The sequence below is a fragment of the Meriones unguiculatus genome, chromosome 7 (genome assembly GCF_030254825.1).
Source record: "Meriones unguiculatus strain TT.TT164.6M chromosome 7, Bangor_MerUng_6.1, whole genome shotgun sequence".
In the NCBI taxonomy this organism is placed as follows: domain Eukaryota; kingdom Metazoa; phylum Chordata; class Mammalia; order Rodentia; family Muridae; genus Meriones; species Meriones unguiculatus.
The window spans coordinates 117074485-117100216 of record NC_083355.1 but is presented as its reverse complement, the minus strand read 5'-3'; the positions used below and the strand labels follow the sequence as shown (position 1 = coordinate 117100216).

The following is a 25732-nucleotide window of genomic DNA, read 5'->3' as shown; positions in this document are numbered from 1 at the left end:
CTGGCTCCCAGTGGCCACTCCCCACTGCCCAGACCGGTGTAGCACTGGGTTTGGGGAAGTAGGCGAGGAGGACTAAGGGGCTCTGGGGTGAAGGTTTGCTGGGTGAGTGATGGATCTGTGTGTGAGTCTCAGCCTCGAGGGCAACCCTCAGGTCAGATACACAGCTAGAGCAGAACAGACACGCTGCTGGGCCTGTGACTTAACGCCCTGGAGGCTCTCTGAGTTGGGGTAGCTGTGCTGCAGAGAGGGCGCAGAACAGAGCTCCCCACCCCCGCCACCCGCATCCTTATCCTATGAGCCTGTCCCTCCCCCACCCAGCTGAGAGGAGACTGAGTTCTTCTCCAGGAGAGGGGCGTGCTTTCTAGGCCAGCCCCAGAGAAAGAGCCCCGATTTTAGCGACGATCCATCCTGGGCCATAGCGTGGACTAAACTACCCTCCTGATTACAACTCCAGGTGAACTCTGACCCTTGGATGAAAAACAAAAAAATGCCCCCTCGGAAAAAATTCCAAACACATGAAGGTAAATTCACAAAAGGGTTATTATCAATATGGGCCTCTGGGATGAGGGAGGGGCCCGCGCAGGAACTGCTGGGGCAGAATGAAGGGGGTTGGACGGAGGATGGATCAGAGGCAGGAGCCACCTTGACTCTTCAATTCCGGGACACCATAAGGAACCGCCCCCCGTGCCTTGCCCATCTGGGTCCACAGCAAGGTCTTGGCCGAGTCCGACCCTTGAATCGGCCCCCTCTGGGTGTCCAGGTGTGTCCCCTTCCCCCTGTCACCTGCAGCCCCCTTATCAGTCTCTGTGGCAGACAGTACTGAGTTGAATGAGCCCTCCTTCTCCTGTAGCTTGGCCTTGAGGACACCGGCGGCCGGTCTCTCCCGGCTCCCACGGGACAGTTGGGCCTCTTGAGGGTCAAAACGATTCACTTCCCACGCCGGCCTCCGTGGGGTCTGGAGAGCTAGGCCGAAAAGTGCCAGGTCGTTCGCAAACCGGGAAACCTAGGCCGGGGCCGGAGCTCGGGATCTGCGGCGGGGCTCCGTTACCCGCGTGGCTCTGGCTCCGGGCCACCCGAGGGCGGCGCCCGCGGTGCCGCGCTCGCGCTCCCGGTGTGCCTCGCCCTGGCCGCGGGCCGCGCCGGGGGCGCCCGGGGCGGCGGAGGCGGATGTGGGCGGGCGGCGCGGGCGCGGGGCGGGGAGAAGGCGGGCCGGCGGCGGCGGCGGCGGCAGCACGGAGGCGGCGGGCGGCCGGCCCAGCGCGGCAGCGCACGCGAGTCCGGGACAGGCGGAGCGGAGCGAGCAGCGCCCGGCGGCCGGCACCGCGGCGGCCCAGACCCGGCCAGCAGCGCGCGCCCGGCCGCCGCTGCCTTCAGCCGGCCCCGCCCAGCGCCCGCCCGCGGGATGCGGAGCGGCGGGCGCCCGAGGCCGCGGCCCGGCTAGGCCCCGTCGCCCGCACGCGGCGGCCCGGTGAGTGCCCGCGCCGCGCCCTGTTCCGGGCCGCGGCCGCCCCGCTTTGTTCCCGGCCGCGCCGCGACTCCGAGCCGAGCAGGAAGTGGCCGAGCGGAGGCCTGGGTGGGGAGCGCGCGGGACCGTGCTGGTCGCGCTGGAGGCCCACGCCGCCGAGGGTGCGGGCGGCCGCCGCGTGACCTTGGGTGGCCACTCCGCAGGGCCAGGCCGCGGGAGAGAGGCGCTGTTAGTGTGCGCAGCGGGGGCCGGTGCGTCCGGGGCCTGGGGCTGTCTGGGCACTGGGCCAGCGAGGGTAGGAGAAAGGCTCACCCCGCGGCCTGCGTGCGGTGGGAGGGCCCTGGGAAGGAGAACTCATTTCCCACGGACAGAAAGTTGTGCGCGGTGGCACGGTGCCCAGGCTAGCCCACAAAGGACTGCTAGCCCTCCTGGTCCCGGAAGCTACTTCCTGGACTAGGTGGTTTCTGGAGGTGCCTCCATGCGTGGAGGACGGAATCCGGGGTACCGGCTTGAGCTGCTGGATTGTCTAACGAGGACTGGGTTCTAAGTTAGGCGGTGGTGGAACCTTGGGCCTCTGCTCTGCGGCCAAACTCCTCCTTCCTCAGGCCCCTGGTCTTGCTCCAGGTGGCTAGCCTTGACTGCTTAGAGCCATCACTCAAGTGAAGGGCGAGTCGCCTTGGTGGGGCCCCAGCTGGGCGTCCGGCTCGCGAGTTGGTGTCCCAGAGGGGCTGAACTCCTAAGACTGAACAATAGCAACCGTAGGTCCTTATGGTAAGGCCCTCCAGGGGCATGGTGGGAAGTGTCCCGTGCCCAGGGCAGCTTGATGTGGACACTGGCATTCCCACTGCTGTGTCTCCTCACTCTGTGGGTATGAATTTATTTTTACATGTCTCTGGACAGCTGACTGTCATCAGCAGAACCTTGGGTCTGGGTGGGGTTGGGGGACATCCCGAGAGAGAGGTCTTACAGCCCCTGGCGTCAGGGCACACCCCCTCTGGCAGCCGTGAGTTCTTCCTTCTGGCTCTCCATTGCCCCCTCCTGTGGAGGGAAGGGGCGCTCCTTCTCTGGCCAGGTGTGGTCTTTCCCACTCTGGCTACTGGCGGTTCACACATTGCAGCCTGTCTCCCTTTTGTTCCACATTTAGTTTCAGGCAAGGCAAAGGGACAGTGACTGTGGTGCCAGCTCGAGCCTCCTGGGCTAGAGAGATGACCCGGGTGTGTTTGTCTGGGTCAGCTGTAGTAGACCCAAGTTGGGCTCTTCCACAGTGGTGTTCTGGTCCTCCTGGGCTATCTACAGGAACCCCAGGTAAGGGACAGCACAGGCTTGCTGGTAAAGGAGTGCCCAAATGCGCTTTCCCAGAAAGTCCAGAGTTGGTACAAGAGCCCCAGGAGTTCCTTCAGCAGAGAAGTCGTGGCATGGATCTTTGCAAGATGAGCTGGCAAGGTTTGCTTTGATACAGGCTGGCTGCTAGGCCACAGCAGGGCCCACCACAGGCCCCTAGGTCTTGTATGTTGCCTGCCCCACGTGTGGACTCCTGAATACTGTATTTGTAGGCTGTAACCCCCCCGCCCTGTCTGAAAGTCTCTTTGTCCCAGGCGTGGAGTGAAGAAGGCCCCACGGAACTGTAGATGGGTATACATACTAGGCAGATGAATGAGGCAGCTTCAGAAGCAGGACTTTGTGTCTTTGACGGGTCTGTGGTTTCGCCTGAGGAGTTTTTAGTGTTGTCCTGGAGGATCTGGGCTTGGCTTTGCACCATTCCCTGCTCTACCTGTGCTTCCCGTGTTTGCATTCCTGTGCCCCTAAGCGGAGCATGCAGGAACGCTGTGGTCTGCGTTAGGCATCCTAGACTATAGGGAGTGGTGTGAACGCATGCTTTGACAGCAAAACAGCACCCCTCACTAGTGTGGGACGGAGCCCAAACAGCCAGGGCTGCCTGGAGGAGGTGGCCTGTTTGCTGGGCAAAGCTGCCTGTCAGGAAAGACTTTCTGAAATGAGTGTTCCAGCAGAGGCCAGAGAGGTAGGGGTTGGCCATAGTCTTGCACCCCAGATGACCAGGCTTGGATCTGGGCGCGGCGTCTCCTGGAAGTAGGTCTTATGCAGCAGTGTTCTGAGAGAAGTCAGACAGGCTGGCAGAGAGTAAGGGTGAGGAGGGAACCTGGGACCAAGAGGGGGACAGATCACATAAGGGGATATGGATAATTCTGGGTCCTCGGGGGTTCACTAAAGCTGACCCAAGCAGGACCCTGCCTCACATGCTTTCTTGGCTTCTTCTAGACGCTGCGGCCAGGCCGGTTGGGCTCAGCCTGCTGAGAAGAGACTTTGAGCATCGCTGGGTTACCCCGGTCTGTGGGGGCCACGGATACCATGAACGACGTAGCCATTGTGAAGGAGGGCTGGCTGCACAAACGAGGTTAGTTCCTGGTCTGTGGGAGGAGCAGGGCTGGGCCTGGGTCTGCCCAGCTCTTGGACATGGAACTGGGGCGGGGGGTAGGGTATCTTTCCCCAGCAGGCAACTTTGTGGTAGTGTCAAAGAGTATTTGCTGTGTCCAGGCCTGCTGGACAGATTGGGTGCCTCCCCACCATGGGTCTCTAGGCCCCCTTCGGGGGGAGTGTGTAGGCCTAGCTTTTCCCATAGAATGGAGGTCATGGCCTCCTCCTGGGGCCTCTTACACAGAGGCTGAGGCTCTGTGCAGGGCCTGCTGTGAATGGCCTGGGGGTGGGGCTGGTTGCTGCAGCCTCACTCCTGGCTTTCCTGGAAGGCAGCAAGGACATGGCTGCTGTTCCAGGGCTGGCAGGCTGGTAGCCTGGGCACTGCCCAAGGGCTCCTGAGGGCAGGCGGGGCAGGGCTGCTCGGCTTGGCCCTGTACCGACCTCAGGCCTGGATTCCTGAAGTCAGGGGTCTTGTCGTCATCAAGGGCCCAGCAGGGTCATGTTATCGTTAGAACTCAAGAGCTGACTGAGACTGGCCCCTCACCTTCCAGCTTACTTATCGTTTCTTTGTCCAGCCTACCAGGAGTAGGTTTCAAAGCCTCAGGACGGTCACTGGCTCTTGCCCCAGGGCAGGCATCTCAGCCCCTCCTGACTTCCTCTTCCTGCAGACCTGCTCCCTCCGGAAGTTCTAGGGCGATCCTTGCCAAGGCTAGCCTCCTCCCACTCCTCTTTCTGGTTCTCTAGCAGAGGGAATTGGACATTTTCGTGGCCGGAGGAGGACTCAGACACAAGATGGGAAGTGGGAACAAAAGTTGGTGTTAGGACATGGGGTTTTGTGGGGTGTGTAGAGCTCCAGCAGAGCTGGGTGGGAGCCACAGGAACTAAGGGAGGTAGGGGAAGTTGGCTGGAATGGAGACTTCAGTGGGACCTAGAAGGGCTCTAGCAGGGGTGGAAGATGTCACCTGTGTCCAGAGGTCTCAGTCTGGCAGCTGCAGGAAAAATGCAAGGACCCTGTCACCTGTGCCCCTTGTCTGGCCTCAGTACAGGAGTCCTGCGTCACACTCTGCTGTCTGCCTCAGTCCTCTTTGAAAATGGGACTCAACCCCTGTGCCTCTCTTTTCTCCCTGACTCCAGGCCATACACAACCTATTTCCTGTACAAATGTTTATTGTATGACTGTCAGGGCCAACCTGGAGATTGCTGGGCCTTAAGTTACTGGGACGTTACCCAGGCAGAAACCCTTCTGAGGCCTAAGGGGTGTCATATTGCTCCTTCTGACTGAGCTTTCTGAAGGGGCCAGGTGGAACACGACATCAGATCCTGTGGCCATGCAGAGGCTGTGTTTGAACTTGATTTGGCAGCTCTGTCATTGTCCCTCTCCAGAAGGTCATTGAGTTCTTTAGGGCTTGATTTTCCCATTTATGCCATGGAAATGTCGGTGGGTAGAGCTGTGAATGTTATCTGTGGGATGGCCCAACTGGACACAATACCTGTCCTGTGGAACTGACAGGGACTACTGTCTGGGAGGTAGGGTCTTGCCAACATCAGGGACAGCTGCCTGGTGACCAGTCTCAGGCCATTCTCATGGTCTCCAATCCTCCTCCAGCTTCAGCCCAGGTGGTAAGGACGATGGCATCCATATGTCACGTTCCTGGGCTACTGTGCCCAGCTCTGGCTCAGCCATGTCCCACTGCTTGGCCTTCTGCTTTCTGAGAAAGGCTTGTGTTGGCTACTCTCATTTCTCCCTTCTGAACACCCCCAGCGGTGTATGTTCTGGGCTCCAACTCATGTGTGTATTGTTGGTTTGTGGTTCTAGTCCTCTCCCTGCCCTGGGTTGCCACGTTAGGCCAACCTCTCACCTGAGGCCACTCTGACTTGGGTTGGGTAGGCAGGGAGGGAAGGCTACTGCAGTTGTCACTCAGTTCTCCACGTTCCCTCGGACTCCTGGGGAACCCCCATGTCCTGCCCCTCCCTTTGCTGCCTCTGCAGGTTAGAGTACTGCTGACTGGGAGCTGAACCCATTTCTGCTAGGTCTCTCATGTCCAGCCAGGGCCTTGGAGCACACTGGTTCTTGGCTGAACTGCCAAGCTCCTTGTGGGCTGACCATGCTTGCCTTCAGGGCTGTTTAGGCATAAAAGAGAGGGTGTTCCTCCTTGCTTCATGTCTGCAGGGACCTCACGTCCAGGTTTCTTCTACTCCTTGGGAATTGGGTGCCCATCCCTCAGGAAGTGTCCCCAAGCCACTTCTTGGGAACTCTGTGCTCTGGGCCAGAGAGTACCTAGCCAGGTGGCTGGTACCAGAGCAGACACTCAAGCTGCGCATTGATCTGTAGCTGGATCTGATAAGCCTCTGGGGGTTAGCTTCCCTCTGCATCCAACAAGGAGCCCAAAGACTTATGGGAGGCAGTGCGTTCGAGCTCCTAAAGACTGAAGCTAGAAGCGAGGGGGCTGGTCTGATGAACAGATGGGTGGACAATGAGGGCAGCAGCCTCTCCCAGGAGAGTGGACATGTCAGGTGCAGTGCTGGTCAGATATCCTCAAATACAGAGGTTTGGGGTCAATGAACCCTGATGGAGAGTATTCACAGCTAACCTGGGGTTCAGCTGTGGATGTGGCTGAACTTGTCTGTGACCTCTTATTCCAGTCCTCAGATTGCAAATGAGCTGTGTACTGAGGTCTGTCTGTGTTGTTGTTTCCCGAAACCCCTGATGCCTGCTGGGCTGTATGCACGTGAGCTGCCCTGGCAGAGATGGTAGCCAGGGAGTCTTTTCTCCTCTTGGCCAGGTTAGCGACTCTCTGCGTCCCCAACCCATAGCAGGTGGCCAGATCAGGTAAGTGGGTTGGGAGAAGCAGAGGACTGCCAGTGGCTGAAGGGTCTGCGCGTTTGGAGTAGGTAGCTAGTACCAGCTGAGGATCACCTCATGGGTTCACTCACTCAACAGACTGTTAGCTGAGGGCCCAGCAGGGTAGGAATGGCCTAGCTGTCTGTCTCACCGGGTCAGTACCGGGCAGGTAGAGTTGGTTTGGGTAGGGATGGAGGGAAGCTGGCATATAGTATGGGGCTCTTTGGGTCTGGATCAGTGATGATCTCTCTGGGGAGAGCCAAGGGTCCTAAGCCCAGTGGGCAGGTCAATATCTAGGAACAGATGTTGGTGCTGTGTGTGGGGACTGAGTCTGAGAGAGAGGTAAGCATATGGTACCCACCAGAGGACAGAGGGCGGCAACTGAATGCCCTGGGCACCCATAGAGGGGACAGTGCTCTGCAGCATGTTACTGTGGCTGGGTCTTGGCTGGTGCTGGGGCCGAGTTTCCTGTTTTGTGAGCGTGTTGAGTTCTCCCTTAAAAAACAAACAGCAAAAGAGGAAGCTGGGTGGCCTTCCACTGGGATGTGAGGGGTCATTGCTGGCCCAGCCTGGTGACTCCAGAGTGGGCAGCACTCCCCTCTGCTTCCTGATCACTGTCCTTGGGACAGAATTGTCCTAGTGGGGCTGAGCCACATGGAGGTCACAAGGAGTTGAGGAAAAGTGTGTGTGGACATGGGACTTGACTGAGCTTCGGGGCCTGGGAGAGCCTCTTGGCCTTGCCAGCTCTGCAGGGTGGCAGAGTGCACTGTGGAGAGGAACACTGAGCCCTGGATGGAGATGGGGTGCTAGGTGGATGGCCAGAACTGTGACCTACTGTCGCTGCTAGGAGCAGCTTGAGGGTTGCATCAGGCTGGTTCCTAGATGTGCCATAGGGTAGCGGGAGAATCGTCCTGTCCTTGGCTGGCAGTCCTCTGCCCAGTCACACCCGGGCCAGGCCCAGAGCCAGTACCAGCCCTTAGGCCCTCCCTGTAACAGTAGCTGCGGCTGTCCCAGCCTCCCCACTGTGGCTGCTGCCCCAGCCACGCCCATCACTTCCCCAGAAGAGCCTCTCCAGCTAAGACCTAGGCCCTAGTCCGGGCAGGTGGATAGTGGAGCAGCCCAGGGGCCCTCAGACCAGTGGCCTGTCTGCCTCACTTCCTGATGCTCAGGGACCTATCTTGTGCCTCTGGGTGTCTTCTCCCACAGGACAGGGGGCACATGCCTTGCACAAAAACTGTAGGACTAAGATGACTGTGATGCTGTGAGTGGTACAAAGAGGCTTAGGGATGTGCTGGGTGTACCCAAGGTGGGGCTCTAGGCTGGCCTTCCTTTCTGGTCCAGGCAGGGTGAAGAGTCCTGAGGAGGAGCTAAGATGTGTAAGGTGTGGGTGGGTAGACCAGTGCTCCCTGTGGCTCAGGGAGTGGGCTGAACATGGCAGTGGGGGACTGTGCTACTCCTGGTAGTTTCTAGAGGGCTGGAGACCTAGTCAGCACCGTATGAAGTGGGTGCTGGAGTAGGGGTCACTTCACTTGCGATGTTTTGTATGGTTGCTGTTTCTTGGCCCTTCTCAGCTGAGGTCTGCCTGTGTAGTTTGTATCCTGTAGTTTGTAGCTCTGGTTATTTCCTGTCTCTGTTTGACCTCTAGGATCCCTTTATCTAAGCTTCAGTTTCTCCAGAGAGCTGCCCTTCCTCCTTCTGGGTGAGATTTTAGAGTTATAGGCTATGGCAAAAAAAACCCACCTGAACTCAGTGGAGTGCCAGCCTTCTGCAGGCCCAGACTGACCACTGGTGGCCCACCCTGAGCACTCCTCGAGACCCACATGAGCGTTCCTCTCAGAAAAGCCCCACCTGGTCTATGCCTGGTCCCGTCAGACCTGGAGTTTCACCTGTTCATGTGTAGCACACACTGCCATTCCCCACCTTTGCCCAGTTCTTGTCATTGAGTCTATTGGGGATCAAGAAACATAGAAGCCAGGTTCTCCAGAGGGGCCTGGGCAGCGGGGCCTAGGGGATGACCTTCACCTTCTGACTGCCCACTGCCCAGAAGGCAGCAAGAGCTGGGCTAATAGCCCCAATGGGTTGCTATCAGCAGACCGCTTGCTCAATGTGCTGGAGAAGGTAAATGGGCACCCGGCAGCTGTCGGTGCGATGGATGTGTTGGCGGTGGGGGACGTTTGGTCGCTGCTGTCAGCTGGCGCCTGCTCCCCGGGCCTGCTGGGGCTCACTTTGCTGTGGAGAAACAGCTCGGTGCCGCCTGGCACCTTGCCAGCTGCTGCCTGCCACTGCCACTGCGGCAAAGTGTTTATCCAGCAGTTTCCCCAAGAACCAGGGACTTGGAGAGAATGCTCACAGTGATCAGGACGCAGGAGCCCATGCAAGAGAACTCTAGTTGTGCCTAGGACATGGGTACCCTAGGATGTGTCTGGGAGGGTAGGTCGTGGCCTTGGTCTGTTATAGTGCTTCCATGCTTCAGACTAAGCAGGGGAAGCCTCTTGGGGAGCTACTGTGTTAGCACCCAGCATCTAGTATCCACTTTGCACTCCCTCCCATCTCTTTTTCTTTTTTTTCCAAGCAGGATCTCTATGTAGTCTTGTCTGGCTTGTAACTCACTATGTAGACGAGGCTGGCCTTGAACTTCAAGAGATCCACCTGTCTCAGCCTCGACTGCTAGGATTAAAGGTGTGCACTGACACGCCCAGCTTCCCTCTCTACTTGTGTGATGACTTAGGAGCAGAAGGCCGTGGTAGAGGGATGTAGAGGCTAACACACAGGTGCTAGAGGGTCCAGGCCTTGAGGACATCAGTGAGTGGCATCCCTGGGTACCCTTTCCCTCAGGATTGGACAGGGTCTAATCATGGAAGAGTAGGTAGCTCCTGAGGGAGCCCTGAAGTTGTAGGGGAATGCTTGCTTCTTCCCAGGGGCTGGCCTTGTTGCAAGAAGATGGGGTAGGCCCGTGGGTAGGGGCTGGTACTGTTATCTGCTTAGCAGGCGTGAGACGTGGATGAACTTGCAGATGTGTACGGTGGGGAGGTGGGTCTGCTGTGATGTCAGAACTGGGTGTCTGCTGTTTGCGGTTTGTTTCTCACTGAGAAGCTGCTGTCGGGCATCTGGCCTCAAGGCCATGGGGACCGTATTGTGGAGGTAGCACCTGGCCATTTGTCATCTGCCCATGCATTTGTGACCACAGGTCTGGTAAGGAAGGTCCAGGTGGAGGAGCCCCACACCTCTCATGGACCATGTGTACCTGTGTTCCCAGAGGCTATGTAGACAGGTGGAGGCCCCAGCTGCTCTGTGCTTCCCAGCTGGACCCTGGCTTGCCTGAATTGAGGATATCAAGCATCCAGATGGTGTACAGGAGCCAAGAAGAGGTTGGTTGGGCCAGAGCCTGTCATTTCCACAGAATGGCCCAGTATTGTGCTCTCCTTGCTAGACATGAAGATCTGGAGGGAGGCCTGCCAATGTTTGTGTCCCCAGAAGAGACCCCCAGAGTGGACACTGTGCAGCCATAAAAGACCAGGACAGCCACCTCTTGCATTTGTGTACAATGTTGACCCACTTCTGCAGGGGGGTGGGGCTTGGGGTCCGTCTAGACTGAACTCATTAACATGCAGGCCACAGCCCAGGCTGCAGCTGGCTTGGCCAGTAACCCCAGTGACCACTTGGCTGGACCCTGAGGCAGGAGATAAAGAGATCTGTGTGTGTCAGAGCTGTGGCCCCCTTTCCTCTCTGTAAGGGGGCTGCCAAAGGGAGAGACTTGATGAGGTCACTTCACTTTACATTTCTCCTTGGCAATGTGGCCTTTGTGTGCTTTGTGTGGCCAGGGAGGGGAAGGACACCTAGGTCAGCCCCATCCTCGGCCTGTACCTCCAGGTCCACATTCTGGAGTCTGCCTGGCTGGCCTGGGGCCTGGTCACGTAGGCTAAGAGCCAATAGGAGATTCAGGTTCAGGGTGGTGGTGTGCGTGTGGGGGCCAGAGCTGGGAGTCTGCACTGGGCACCGTGGGGTGGGCAGCAGTTGGTAAATCAAGATGGATCTCTGGGGCGCGGGTGTGTTGCTCATCAGCCTCCGTACTCAGTTAGTGTCCCGGGGAGCAGCAGCTGGTAAGATGGGAGGCACTCCATCAGGGGCCGACAGCTCCAGACTGGTGCTGGCGGGTGGGCACACACGCGGGAGGCCCAGGAAGGAACAGGAAGGGGGCGGGGTGCACCCTCCCCCAGTGGCCCTGCTGTACTGCTCAGAGCCCCTGACTACACTTCACCTTCTAGGACCTATGCCGGGGAGGGGCTGCAGGTGCCTGCTACCTAGTCAGGAGCAAGGCTGGTGCCTGCAGGGCCCCAAGGGACTTTGCAGAGCTCCGTGGGGGCCCTTCCTGTCTTCTCATTATGCAGCCAAGTTGGTCAGACCCTCCTGAATGAGGAAGGGTTTGTTTTGGCCATTGCTCTGAAGCCCCTAGTGGCTGTGGGAGATGGCTGGGGTGGGGAGCTGGGCTTCTGAGACCTAAAGATGGGAGGCAGGGAGGGGTGTACAGAGGTCCTGCTGATTACATGTAGACTGTTGGCTCTTGAAGAGAAACAGAATAAACTTGCCTGGGCCCTGGTGGAGCCCCAGCCACATTTGGGCACATGCCAGAGTCAGGAGGACTTTCTTGCTTTGCTGCCTCTGTCTGTTGTGGGGGTGGGGTCTCTGACGGGGTTGGGGTCTCTGATGGTGCTGATGTCGGGCGGAGGAGATCTGCAGTGACAAGGAAACAGGGTTCCTAGGGCTTGTAGCGGCTGAACCCCTGGAGTGGGAGTCTCGGCCTGGTAGTGGCTCTGTTGACATCTTCTCTGGGTTCTGCACCACTTAGGCTCTCTCAGCCCACTTCAAAGGGCAGGGTTTTGGGTCATGCAGAGCAAGGCTGGTGTTTGGAAATGCTTCCCATGGTGCTGAGTGGAAGGAGTGAGATGGAGGAGGTGGGGGAGGTGGGTCGTGGGTAGAGCCCAGAACCCCCTGCTACTTGTGCCCTGGCAGGTCCTGAGAGCCTGGAGGGGTTCAAGCTGATACGCTCTGCGGGGTGGACTCTCACCCGGGAAAGTGTTTTAGGAAACACCTAGATTTGGTACATACCAGAAGAGGGTACAGAGCGGCTGATGAGGTGCACTGCTGGTGTGTGGGACCAGCTGCGTGACCTTGTGACTTGGTCTGTGCCCGGGAGCACCTGGTGGTAGGTGGCCTGGACAATCAGTTGCTCACCACGCATCCTCCTGGTACCCTTGTTTAGGGCTCAGTGGGGCAGGCAGACTTTATCCCACAGAGCTCAGGGACCCCAGCCCAGACATGTGGGCCGCCCCTCCTGTCCTCAGCCTAGTGTCCCCTCAGATGAAGAAGTTGCCTAATTAGTTAGTTCCCTGTTGTTCAGATTCCTTGCTCGGCAAAATGTAAATTAAACATTTTTTCCGGGTGTCAGTATGAAAAATGACAGTCGCTGGGAGATCACAGGGGACATCTGCTCTGGTGCCTGAGTGTGGTGCGGGCGTATGGCTGATGTTGCAGAACTGGAGGGAACAATGCTCTGTGTACCTGGGTGACCAGGGCAGGGCTCTGCTGGGCACGACACCCCCTTCCAGCTGTGGCACTTCCTGGGTCTGCTGTCCAGGCAGAGCCCTAGATGATGCTCCCAGCAACATACACCAGCAGCTCTGCCGTAGCACCAGTGCCTTCTGGGAAGGCTGAAGTGGCCCAGGTTCCTTCCCTACCTCACACCTGAATCTATGTGCCTGGGTCCTCTCAGGTGTCTGGGCCACTGCTGAGGTGATCACATGCAACTCCTTATGTTTCCCATCCCCTGCAGGGGAATACATTAAAACCTGGCGGCCACGCTACTTCCTCCTCAAGAATGATGGCACCTTTATCGGCTACAAGGAACGGCCTCAGGATGTGGAACAGCGCGAGTCCCCCCTCAACAACTTCTCAGTGGCACGTAAGTGTCTTAGCCGCCTGGGCTGAATGGGGTGGCTAGGCAGGCTAGCAAGGAGGCTGGAACTCTGCTCACTGAGAAATGGGAGGAGAGCCCCTCTGTCCTGGGGTGCTGGGCAGTGCTGGCCCTGAGTCACCTGCCCTAGGACTGGTGAGTGGCCAGCTCTGCTAGAAGACTGATGGGGCCCAGCATATGGTAACTGGACCTGATGTAGAGGGTGGCTTGACCAGGGTCCCTCTAATAGGGGCCAAACAGCCATTCAAGGGCATTCACTGGGAATCTTGGGCAGACAACCAGAGGAGAGGCTCCTAGCTCAACAAGTGTACGCCATCCCAGGAGCCGTCTCTGCAGCTGTCCCTGGGAAGGCCATCGGAAGCCTTTTACCCTGTGGGTTTGTGGTTCCCCTAGCAGGAGTGCCAGTGGGAAGCAGCCCTACTCCAAGACAGGTGGGAGTGATGAAGATGGGGACACTGAAACTCCCTTCGAGAGCTTGGGGCTTGAGATGCTTTGTTCTTGTTCTCAGTGCCACTTTGTCACAGCCAGTTCTGCTCAGTCCTGCTAGTTTTGTAGGTGTGGTTGAGTTTGATAGTGTTAAGCAGCAGCGTGTCTGAGCCATGGGGGTTACTAACCTTAGGCTCTGGGGTCATCGTTGGGCTGCAGTCTGGAGGATAGCATGTGTACGTGCCACAGCTCTTCACTCTACCCTCAGAAGCTTCTTGGTATGCTCCTGCCCAGCAGGTAGCTTGGTTTGACCCACCTCAGATCCTGGGGCTTCCACCTCCCCTGACTCGGCCAATCCCCAGGTCTGCTCCAGAGTCTCGAGGCTTAACTTAGGTTGCTGCCTCTACAGCTGGCTGGGGAAGGAACCCCAGCTTGCTTATGCTGGGGGAAGGAATGGGGCTTCTCTGGAGCAGACACATAGGTATGGGCAACCAGCCGAGGGGGCTACTGAGCAGCCGGCAGGGCTTGGCCTTCAAAAAGGTCTTGGGCCTTAGGAGGTAGATAGTTTACACGTGGCAGGGAACAGAGCTGTGTGGGGCGGTGTCCAATCCAGTTCAAGGGCTTTTCCTCGGAGGTGGGCTCTGGGGGCGTGGGCCTAAGACCCCAGCTTGGTGCTAGTTTTCATCTGGTTCCCTGACATGCTGGCTCACATGTGCTGGGGACAAGGCTCACGGTGATTTTCCATCCCCCACCTCCCGTCCCATGTTGACACAGGCCTTCCCCAAGGCTGGGCCTCAAGCCCCTTTTGGCCCCTGGCTTGGCAGACTGCCCCCTGCTCATTCATTGGATCCTGGAGGCCCCTCACATTGCCAGGACCCAGACGATGGAATGTGGGAGGCCCCTCAGCCCCTCCTGCCTTACAGGGCCTTGCCAGGAAGCCCTCTTGCTGTACACATATCCTCAGAGCCTGGACTGTCTCCTTGTCCCACCCTTAAAGGTGTTCATACTGTAGGTGTGTGCTCCAGGAGGGCATGCTCTGGTATCTGTATTCCAGTGTGTGTTCCTCGGGAGTGCTCTGGGTTTGGGTGCTACATATGTATTTTATTTCCCCAGAGACTCTGAATGTGGTTGGGGAAACAGTGAGATAGTCCTGTGTCGAATGGGGTGGGCAGGCTGTGTACTGCCCCTCCCAGGATATCGGTGTTCCTCAGTCCCTGAGACTGAGTAAAAGGTAGGGGAGTCAGCAGTTGAAGGGAAGAGGAACTTTAGAGGTAGTTAGGGTGCAGGCTAAGCGGTCTAGCCTAACCAGCTGCTTATAGAGCCTCACCTTCAGAGCAGAGCATCTAGGTGGCAGCTCTCTGATCTTTGAAGGGAATTAGGGCTAGGAGAGGGGATGCAGCTCATGGTGGCTCATGCGTAATCCTAGCACTCAGGAGGCTGAAGCATGACTGCCCCAAGTTCAAGACAGCTTAGGCTATGTAGTAAGCTTCAGGTCAGTCAAAATTACATAGCAAGTCTGGTCTACAGAGTGAGTTCCAGGACAGCCAAGGCTACACAGAGAAACCTTGTCTCAAACACAACAAAAAGAAAAAAAAAAAAAAAGCCAGGGGTATTGGCTAAAAATCTGTAAACTAAGCTGTGGGAGGCACAGTCGGGGATTGCCATAGTTTGAGGCTTCTGACCTACATGGGGTGTTCCAGGGCTACACAGCAAAGAGCGCATATCAAAATAGACATTTCTCTTAACACTTTAGACATTTTTATATTTTATTATTTTGTGTAAGGGTGTTTGTTTTGCTCTTATGTACCTATGTGTCTGGTGCTCATAGAGACAAGAGAAGGGCATCAGATCTCTGGAACTGAAGTTACAGCTGGTTGTGAGCTGCCATAAAGGTGCTGGGAGTCGAACTCCAGTCCTCTGGAGGAGTATTAGTGCTCTTAATCAACAAGCCATCTCCAGCCCCCCAAATAAATAATTCTGTGTTTTGGTTTTTTGAGACAGGGTTTCTCTGTGTATCCCTGGCTATCCTGGAACTCCCTCTGTAGACCATGATGGCCTGGGACTCAGAGATCCGCTTCCTTCTGCCTCCCTCGTGCTGGGATAAAAGGGAGGATGGCGTGTACTTCCAGGCAGGGTGGGTGCCGCCTGGGGAATATGGTTTGTCTGGTCGGGACTAGAGGGTTTCATGGAGGAACAGGTGGATCATGCAAATAGATGTTCCCTCACCTGTCATTTAGAATGCCAGCTGATGAAGACAGAACGGCCAAGGCCCAACACCTTCATCATCCGCTGCCTGCAGTGGACCACAGTCATTGAGCGCACCTTCCATGTGGAAACGCCTGAAGAGCGGTGAGTGGGCAGGGTCAGGAACAGTGAGCTACGGCCCCTGCTCAGGGTCAAAGGCCTCTGCTGAGCACATGCTGGAGAACTAGGCCAGTCCACTTGTGGGGTGTGGGGAGACGCATAGGTGTCCCTAGGGCCTTGAGCCTTCTAAAACTCTTGAGTGTATGGAGACTCAGTTTGTGGGTAGTAGCTGCAGCTTTAGGTCCGGGCGGCCAGGCAAGTGGTGGGTGAATGCCATGGCGCAGCTCCTGCTGGTGCATGAGGCCTCACCTGGCCCCCTGCAGGGAAGAGTGGACCACTGCCATCCAGACTGTGGCTGATGGACTCAAGAGGCAGGAGGAAGAGACGATGGATTTCCGATCAGGTTCGCCCAGTGACAACTCAGGGGCTGAGGAGATGGAGGTGTCCCTGGCCAAGCCCAAGCACCGCGTGGTGAGTCTGGGCTCTGCTCCAGGGGCTGTGGACGGGCCTGGCAGGTCCAGGTATTCTGTCTGGCTTCCTCTATGGGTTTGAGTATCCCTGGGTCCTCTTGACATGGATTGAGAATTACCTCAGTTGGCAGAGTGCTTACCTAGCATGCACAAGACCTGAGTACTTAAAAAAAAAATGTATAATGAAGATGCTATCCGCCAAGCCCCAGAGCCCTTCCCTGACCCCCAGGCCAGCAGATGGGAGAGTGGGCCTGGCTTGTCTCCAGCTCTTGAGTTTGCTGTGGGATAACTTGGAGGAGCCTTGCTCACTGTGGACACTGTCAGCCTGAGGGTGGTGGCATGGATGCCCATCTCCATAGGCTGGTGGTGTTGAGCAAGGGTCCTCCCTAACCGGGCTGTCTCTACTACTCACAGACCATGAATGAGTTCGAGTACCTGAAGCTGTTGGGCAAGGGCACCTTCGGGAAGGTGATCCTGGTGAAGGAGAAGGCTACAGGCCGCTACTACGCCATGAAGATCCTCAAGAAGGAGGTCATCGTTGCCAAGGTGCAGGGGGTGCTGGGTCAGAGGGAGGACGAGAGGAGCGCAGGGGGATGCACGCTCACTTAGCTCTGCCTTCCAGGACGAGGTTGCCCACACGCTGACCGAGAACCGTGTCCTGCAGAACTCTAGGCACCCCTTCCTCACCGTAAGTCGTGGCCACCAATCCAAGCCCCTCTGACCTAGGGATGCTTCGGTGAACCGGCTCACTCGGTTGCTGCCTTTGCACACCACACATGCAGACAAGGGCTTCGTGGGCTTCAGGCCTCTCAGACCCATTCTCTAGGCTGATCTCTGGGTGTCTCCTCAGGGTTTATCGTGATTGAAGCTCAGTTAAGCCATAGCAGCTTGATTAGATCCAGGGTCAGCATTTTGGGTTTGTTGCCTTTACTCAGGGAAGCCACTGGGGTGACTCAACACCCCAGTTCTAGAAACTCTAAGCTGTTGTGTCAGACTCCGCACTTGGAGGTTTTGGTAACCCCAGACATTGGTACAGTCAACTTCTAAGCCATCCTGTCGTGCGCTTGAACCCGACCTCCTGTTTCCCATTTAATATGCCCATTGGCGTGGGGCCTTGCAGCTATAGTCCCTGTACTTGGGAGGCTGAGGCAGAGGATCTGCTGAGTTCCGGGCCAGCCTGGGCTATGGTGATCCCTTATCTCAAGACACTAAAACATGCCCTGGCACATCTTGGGGTGGCTGGGTGGCAGTGTAAGTTTGCTTCATCAGTACTCAGGCTTGTCCTGCTTCCATTTCAGGCCCTGAAGTACTCATTCCAGACCCATGATCGCCTCTGCTTTGTCATGGAATATGCCAACGGGGGCGAGGTAGGGCCATAGGCCAATTCAGAGCTGGGCACTTCATGGGTGACCATGTCCCTCTAGGAGCCATGGAGTCCTCTCTGCAGTACAGAGGGCGCTGCCAGCCACGGCCATATGAGCCCACAGCTGCTTGCTTCGGGATGTCCTGTTTCTGCTGAGTTGGAGGCTCTGGCTCCCAGTTTTCTTTGGGGGCTAGTCCCTAACCTTCCCTCTGCCTTGTGGGTCACAGGTTGGGGGGCTCTCACACAGCTGTCCTCAGCATCCTCCACTCCACAGCTCTTCTTCCATCTGTCTCGTGAGCGTGTGTTTTCTGAGGACCGGGCCCGCTTCTATGGCGCGGAGATTGTGTCGGCCCTGGACTACCTGCACTCTGAGAAGAACGTGGTGTACCGGGATCTTAAGGTGTGCCCACGGACAGACGGGGGAGGTGGGAACCGGGGCTCTGGCCACACTCACTGAGGTCTCACACACAGCTGGAGAACCTCATGCTGGACAAGGACGGACACATCAAGATAACAGACTTTGGGCTGTGCAAGGAGGGCATCAAGGATGGCGCCACTATGAAGACCTTCTGCGGAACACCTGAGTACCTTGCCCCTGAGGTGCTCTGCCACTTCTGTGTGTTACCCCACCCCACCCCACCCCCGTGCCCTGGATACATGGTGACACGGTCCCCCGTAGGTGCTGGAGGACAATGATTATGGCCGCGCGGTGGACTGGTGGGGGCTGGGCGTGGTCATGTACGAGATGATGTGCGGCCGCCTGCCCTTCTACAACCAGGACCACGAGAAGCTGTTCGAGCTCATCCTCATGGAGGAAATCCGTTTCCCGCGCACGCTCGGCCCAGAGGCCAAGTCCCTGCTCTCTGGGCTGCTCAAGAAGGACCCCACCCAGAGGTAAGGACCACCAGGACTTCAAGCTCAGCCTCCAGACAGTACTGCTGCCCCTGTGCCTACTGTCGTGTCGGTCACATGTAGCCAGGGCAGGCCTGGGTGGTGGTCAGGCAACTAGGGGTACCCCAACTGTGCACCTCCACCTGAGAGCAGCCCCATGACTGTCCGCTGGCATGCCATGTCTGAGCCTGGACCTGTCTCCTCCCCGCAGGCTTGGTGGGGGCTCCGAGGATGCCAAGGAGATCATGCAGCACCGCTTCTTTGCCAACATCGTGTGGCAGGATGTGTATGAGAAGAAGGTGTGCATCTGGCCACTGTGCCCATCTCTGGATCACGTGTGTGTGCTCACATACAGACACTCCCACTCTGTTTTTCACTGGCTCAGGTGCCGTGAGGGGCTCACAGTTCTGTGGTAATCCCATGCCCCCACAGAGCCAGGGGATGTGCACACCCTCCTTACCTGCACAGTACAGGGTAGTCTGCTGCCTTGCACACTTCATTCGGGTGCTGGGCCTCTCCAGCTCCTTTTTTGTGCTCCTATTGCCTACACCTGTGCCCTCGCTCCTGCCTTTGCCACCTTTTGAAAGCTAGCTAAGGTAGACGGTAATGTCTAGTATATCCAGCTCCAGAGAAGCCCCGTCCCACACACCCGCCCTTCTGGCACAATGGAGGCCACTGGCAGAGGGCAGAGCCCCTGTGCTCGTCCCCAGGTGGGGTTCCTCCAGCTCCTGAGCAGCCTTGCCCAGGCTGGTGAGGCATGGCAGATGGCTCAACACTCAGGTATTGGGTACCCTGTCATCCAGCCTGCTTTCAGTGTGTCCAGCCCGACCCCTCTTGAATGTTCCTTCTAGGCCACATGGGCAGCAGGTTTGGGCAGCCCTCACCTGCCCTCTGGCCATGTGGGGGTGTGAATAGCATTCCTCTCCTGCCTATACCCAACCAGAGCCCCCAGGTGTGGCATTGCCTTCACACCAGACTTGGGATGGCACTGGAGGACCCAAAGGGATGTGAGCAGCCTCTAGTGTGCACATTATTTTCCAGTTTGCTTCCTCCTGGGCTGTCAGTGAGGCAGGTGAGCTCACATGAAGTCTAGTCTCCTCCGTGTCCTTCCCCATTTATAAGAACTTGGGCCGGCCAACACCACACACCTGTAACCCTAGCACTTGAGGCACAGGAAGGCAGATCTCTGTGAGTTCAAGGTTAGCCTGGCAGCCTGGACTACAGAGCGAGTTCGAGGACAGCCAGGACTACACAGAGAAACCCTGTCTCAAAAAACAAAAAGGGAAAACAGAGAGATAAAATACTTGGGAGAACAATGACAACCAGAAAAAAAGAAAGGTCTGTTCCTGCTGCCTGGAGATGGGTGCTCGCTACCTTCTGTCCCTTTGGGGCCTCTCCGGGTGCTCTCCCCCCTGCCTACACTGCCCTGCCCAGCTTCACCTCCTATAGCTGTGCCCTTCTGATAGAGGCACACCCCTCAGAAGTGAGTGTCGCCTGCAGTGGGGGAGGGGCTGGAACACAGGTAACCAGTTCGCTTCTGTTCTCCACAGCTGAACCCACCCTTCAAGCCCCAGGTCACCTCTGAGACTGACACCAGGTATTTTGATGAGGAGTTCACAGCCCAGATGATCACCATCACACCGCCCGACCAAGGTGAGGGCCGCCCAGCCCTAAGGTGCCTCAGTGGCAAGCTTTTACTGATGAGTTTTTTGGTGTTTTTTTGAACCGGAGTTAACAGCTGGTTGTGAGTTGCCACGTGGATACTGGGAATTGAATCTGGGTTTTCTGTCAGAGCAGCCAGTTCTCTTAACTGCTAAGCCACCTCTTGAGCCCCAGACCCACTTTAAAACAAGCCCCCTTTTGAAGGGTGGTAGCAACCAGGCTAGGAGGGAGCATTCTGAGGGCCAGGGTCTCTGCCTGCACGTAGGGCCTCATTGTACCCCCTACCATGAGGCAGGAGGGCGGGCTGCTCCTGGAGTCCAGGTCTCAGCCCTGTTTTGTGGCCCACAGACGACAGCATGGAGTGTGTAGACAGCGAGCGGAGGCCGCACTTTCCCCAGTTTTCCTACTCAGCCAGTGGCACAGCCTGAGCCTGGGCAGTGGCTGGCAGCTCTGCGCTCCTCTGCATCGCCGAGTCCAGAAGCCCCGCATGGATCATCTGTGCCTGATGGTTTTGTTTCTCGGATGTCGGATGTGCTGGGGAGGAACCTAGCCAGCCTGCAGGAGCAGGGGAGGACATTTCTACTGTGGGCAGCGGCCTGCCTCCCAGCCAGGTCAGGAGGAAAACTATCCTGGGGTTTTTCTTAATTTATTTCATCCGATTTGAGGCCACATGTGGCCTCAGTGCCCAGAACAATTAGATTCATGTAGAAAAATATTAAGGACTTACGCGACCATGTGCAATGTGGGAATGTGGGCTCATGATTCTGGGTGGGTCCTCTCACTGCCCTTATTGGCCTGTCTACCCTGGCCACCTCCTGTTTTTAGGGTCCAGGGCCAAAGCCCAACCAGAGGGCAGTAGAAGCACCTCACTGTGTGTGTGCTAGCTGGCTCTCTCCCTCTGGAGTGGAAGAGGCACAAAGCCTCAGCACTAGGGCTAGGTGGGATGGCCAGGGCTCACCTAGGTTGACAGAGGAACAATTCGGCTTGTTGCTGTGTGTCATGCTGTTCAAAGGCATTTTAGGGAGTTTTAATCTGGGTGACAGAGAATCCCTGCCCTCCCCCTCCTGTGTGGCGGTTCTTGTGGGTGCACTGGGATGCCTGCCTCACATGAGCTCTTCTCTTAGCACTTGTCCTCCTAGACGCTTTACTTCTCTGGCTGTCACCCTGGCCTGTCCCCTCTTGGCCAGACACTGTGGCCATTGCTGCACCGTGTCGTTTTTTTACAACGTTCAACTTCAGCATTTTTACTATTATATATAATAAGAAACTGTCCCTCCAAATTCAATAAAAATTGCTTTTCAAGTTTGTGGTTTGCTTTGCTGGATGGTGTGAAGTGTGGGAGCCCTGTTCGTGGGTTTGGAGTTAAAAGGCTGTGGCTAGGGTCATCTCAGGGTGGGTCCTGAGGCTCCTCCCAGCAGGACACTCCTGAAGAAGTGGGGGGCCTTGACTATCTATGGAGTCTTCTCCTGGTGACCGGCCCCAAAGGATGCTCTCCCAGCCACCTGCCAGCCCAGCTTGTGTGTGTCTGGGCAGAGCAGTAAGCCAGACCCTAATACTGGGAAGGATAACAATGGGCTGTGGATCAGCTTAAAAAGGGCCCAGGAGGTCCTGGCTGAGTTGGCATAACACAGCTGTGACTGAACAAACTGGGGACTATTCTGGTTTGGATGGAGGTGACAGAAGCCAAGGTCACTTGTGAATGTCAGCAATCCGAGTAGTCCAAGTACCTCCAAGATATACTGACTATGCTGCTAGGGACACCTGGTGGCTACTGATGGAACTGCAGCAAGTGACTTCCCAGAAGAACATTTAGAGGCCTCCAGAAGCTGGACTCCACAGAGCCCAGTGCCTGGTGGCCTTGCTGGGATGGTGTCTGACTCCTGCAAAGATACGTGGGTGATGGCATGGACCTCTGGAAGATGACAGTGTCCACTTCTAGAACAGCCCAGTTTTTTCTCTGGGTGACCACAAGCCATAATAAGTAACTTCTAGAGCCTTTCTGGAACAGAATAGAGCATTGCCTACTGTACTTTGAAGTAAGGCTCTATAGGTAAAGCACCAGATCTTCATGTGGTGATACACAATTTTAGTTTTAGCACTTGAGTTCAAGGCCAGCCAGGTCTACATAGCAAGACCGTTAGGAAGGAGGGAGAAAGAAAATAAGCACAAGGCAAGTAGTGCTTTCTATGACCCTCAGACTTAGGGCAAAACCTTCCTTACAGTGGCTGAGCTGGAACAAACACAGCTAAAGCCAGGCTGTGCTAGATGGAGTGCCACCAGCTGCTCTTTCCACAAGACCCCTCAGGGGTGTCTCTAGTTCGGACAAAGGGGCCCTGAAGTCATGGGCATTGAACCTTGTCTGCCCCCATCAGAGGTGGGCAAAGCTCTGAGTAGGGGTGAATACTATGACGGTGGCTTTCTGAGTCCACTGTTACTCAAGCAGCTGACCAACAGAATCGTTACAGGCAGGAGCCAGGCATCTAGGGAGTGCTCCTGGGACATGGAACCCTCCACCAGAGGTGGCCTGCAACAGCAGAGCAGATGAGGGGCTAGGCCCTGCAGCCATGGTAGGGTCTGCCAAGCTCAAACCAGGTGTCTAGAGCAGTCTAATTCATAAGGCAGAAAATAGAATGAGTAATTGTTTAACGGTTATAGTTTCCTTGTAGGGAAATGACCTAAGGCCAAGAAAGGAGAAAGTTTACTGTTTATCTTATGGGGACTGAAACAAGACCTTTTGAGTTGTGTTCTGGGATATGGACGGTTAAACACTTGTAGTATGACACCATTCCTGGAGAGATGTGAGCAAACATCTATTCACCCCAACTAGGGACCCAATGACAGACCAAAGTACAGATACACCAAAGTCCAACATGGTCAATCAAAGAGTTCTACAGGGGTAGCATACAAGACTATAGGTGAGGGCTTATTTACAGGAACAGAAATGACTCAAAAGACAGCTGCATCACCAAGGCATGAGTGATGGCTCACAAAAGTATGCCTCACAAACTACAGGCAGCTGTACAGGCTAAAGGGTGGTCTGAGCCTTGGAGGCAGCTTGGGGATTTGGCTTGTTCCAGGCAGTCCAGCTGATCTAAGAATGTTTGGGAGGGACAGCCCTGGTGAATCCGGTCAGTTTCAGGGACTTCCTGAAGCCCTTGAGTTTACTTGCTGAGCTTATGCCTATCCCTATGCCCGCTGTGGCACACACCTGTAGGAGGCGGGGGCAGGAGGATTGTGAGTTCAAGGCCAGCCTGGGCTATACATTTTTAAAGCTGGGTGTGGTGGTGCACGCCTATAATCCCAGCACTCAGGGAGGCAGAGGCAAAGAGATCTCTGAGTTTGAAACCAGCCTGGTCTATAGAGTGTGTCCAGGATAGCTAGGGCTACACAAAGAAACTGTCTTCAAAAATGAAAACAACAAAAACAAAAGGGAGTTTCCCTGCAGGAGGAGTGTTTCACCATGCCCCACCCTAACACCCAGGGTCTTAAAGAGCTTCTCTCCAAGCTGTCAAAGTTTAATCTTGCTGGAGAACTGCTGCACAACCGTAGCGATGACAATGGCTCTACCAGGCATGGCTTTCACCCAAAGGAAGGGGCTAGGAGGTCTGCACTAGGGCAGGGGAAGTCTGGCCTGGAGTCTGAGGACCTGGTGAGGATCATGTCCATATCCCTTCTTTGTTGGGAATGTGGACTGCTCCTTGTCCTCTCCCTGGCTCTCAAGAACTAACACCTTACAAGGGTGCTCTGATCTAGGGTCAGGTCCCACTGGCAATCTGGCCACTGTAGCTCCAGTCCCCAAACCTTCGAAGTCCTTTACACAGCTCTCTGAACCCTCTCCCACACAGCTGGGTGCGAGCTGACACCCTGGGCCCTTTTACTCCCTTCTTTGGGGTTACCATCTGACACTGGGTATTGTCCAATGTCTAGGTTCTTCTTAAAAGTTGCATAGGGGCCAGAGCACTGCTGGTAAAATGCTTCCCATGTAAACATGGGAGTTTGACCCCCAGAATAGATATTTTAAGAAGCCTGACAGAGTGGTAGCAGCTGTAGTCACAATGCTGGGGAGACTGACACAGGTGGGTGCCTGAGGCTCACTGTTCAGACAGCCTACCCTAATCAGCGGGCTCCAGGCCAATGAGAGGCCCTGCTTTAGAAACCAAACCAAAGCAACACAGAGTAGATTGCTGGCTCCACACAGGCAAAGTCACACACACACACACACACACACACACACACACACACACACTACCGTGACATTGACACTGCCCAAACAGTTAAGTTCCTGCTACCTCCTGGCAGCATGTAAGTCTGTGACGTGTTTGATGCCATTTCAAACCAAGTCACAGACCTTGGGAACCCGCACAGCAGCTGAAAGGGATAACATCCCTGTTCTGTATGGCAAAATTGGAAAACCCAACAGGGCTGTGTATTAAGGCACTAGGATACTCCTCAGCCCAACCCAGAAAGACGTAAGTGAACCACACAAACACTCAGGAAGAGCCTCCAGGCAAGGAAGTGAGGGGATCTAAGGTAAAAGCACGCTTAGCTTAGACTGAACCCTAGTGGAGCAGGGTGCAGGAGAGGTAAAGTCTCTGGTGGTTTACTTTGAGGGCCAGCTGGCTGCTTGTGAGGACAGCCTGAGGGCAGTGGGGGCTGTGCAATGATCCCAATGGGTGACAGAGATAGGTCAGCTACAGCGGAGCTCAAGGGAAGAATGGTGAGCCAGCTGGAGAGGGGAGAGCCCACGGGGCCTGGCAGAAAGCTAGGCCAGAGTGAAGCAGCATCAGCAGCATGGGAGTGTGTGTGGTGTGGGCCAGGTTTTGCTTTGGCCCCCAACACCTTGTTTGGCCTTGTTTCTGACACTTGCCGACAGCTAATCCAGACAGCCTCAGAATGTTTAAGATCCAGAGGACTGCCAGGCGCGGTGGCACACAGCTTTGATCCCAGCACTCAGGAGGCAGAGGCAGGTAGGTCTCTGTGAGTTTATGGCAGTCTGGTCTACATAGTGAGTACCTGAATAGCCTGGTCTACACTGTGAGCCCTTGCTCTGAATAAACAAATGAGTAAATAAAACATCCAGAAGACTCCAGAGAGGACCCCAAATCCCATTCTCAGAGTCTCATGGGCTGGCCTAAATGGGTACCCCTCCTCCCCAGCACTGCTACAGCAGCTTAACTGCTAACCCTGGTCCAGATGGGCCCAGCTCCAAGCCACTGTCCACAGAACACCAGCTTTCACCCTCAAACCTAGCCAGGGTCCCATATCCAGAGCAGTGAGGGTTCTACCCAGCCAATAGAAGGCCTCGTCCCCATTTGTAGGGCCCCAAACCCTCCTGCTCACAAAGAGGCTATGGGCCAACTGTCCAGTCATCGGGAAACTTGAAGTAGCCTCATCTAGGACAGCACCTCACTGATGTATATGGAGACCAACAGCCATAGCTGTTCTTACAGGGCAGGGCAAGGGGAGCTCTGCACTGTCTACCCACCAATAGCCAAGCGCTTATACCAAGAAGCAGTCTTCCAAGCCATCTTACCTCCTGTGAACTCCTTCCAAAGCTCTGCTTAGACATTTCTGAAGATTCCATGAGGTCACACCCCTAACACCAACAGGACACTCTACTGGGCCAAACCTCCTGGAGGGCAAGGGCTCATCAAGTCACCTGGGGCTCAGCTATATAGGTAATGAAAAAGGCTGGCCCACATGACAGTGGCAATTCAGTGTGCAAGGTGGCCTAGCACACCCGAGCATTTTGCAACCTGACTCCTGGGATCGGGCTGCCTCCCTCTCTGGCAGCTGAGGGAGGACAGGAACTTTCTGGGCCTGCTTGCCTGTCAGGTGGGGTTACAAGCAGGGGACTCTATGCAAAGCTGACTGAGGTGCAGGCTGCTGCGAAAGCTTGCTCCTG

The 25732-nt window shown here is 56.1% G+C and overlaps 1 protein-coding gene across 4 annotated transcripts; it reads left to right on the top strand.

The window, feature by feature from the left end:
• Positions 1-652: 652 nt before the first annotated feature.
• Positions 653-21129, top strand: Akt1 (AKT serine/threonine kinase 1). 4 transcript variants are annotated; one of them, XM_060388260.1, is made up of 14 exons: positions 653-760; positions 3743-3878; positions 12571-12699; positions 15375-15486; positions 15765-15912; positions 16326-16457; positions 16534-16599; positions 17210-17278; positions 17549-17674; positions 17746-17874; positions 17954-18168; positions 18377-18464; positions 19716-19818; positions 20176-21129. In XM_060388260.1, the coding sequence occupies exons 2-14, from the start codon at positions 3833-3835 to the stop codon at positions 20253-20255; spliced, it is 1443 nt and encodes a 480-aa protein (XP_060244243.1). In that variant the 5' UTR covers positions 653-760; positions 3743-3832; the 3' UTR covers positions 20256-21129. The 4 variants fall into 4 exon arrangements, with proteins under 4 accessions (XP_060244243.1, XP_021509836.1, XP_060244242.1 ...); XM_021654161.2 differs by lacking the exon at positions 653-760 and adding an exon at positions 1328-1468; XM_060388259.1 differs by lacking the exon at positions 653-760 and adding an exon at positions 1675-1760.
• The last annotated feature ends 4603 nt before the right edge of the window (positions 21130-25732 follow it).

Excerpts from the sequence above, each read along its gene's own strand:
- Akt1 (XM_060388260.1), top strand. The coding sequence starts at position 3,833 with ATGAACGACGTAGCCATTGTGAAGGAGGGCTGGCTGCACAAACGAG. Across the intron at positions 16,458-16,533 it reads AGGAGGTCATCGTTGCCAAG|GACGAGGTTGCCCACACGCT; the intron begins GTGCAGGGGGTG and ends TCTGCCTTCCAG. Across the intron at positions 18,169-18,376 it reads AAGAAGGACCCCACCCAGAG|GCTTGGTGGGGGCTCCGAGG; the intron begins GTAAGGACCACC and ends TCCTCCCCGCAG.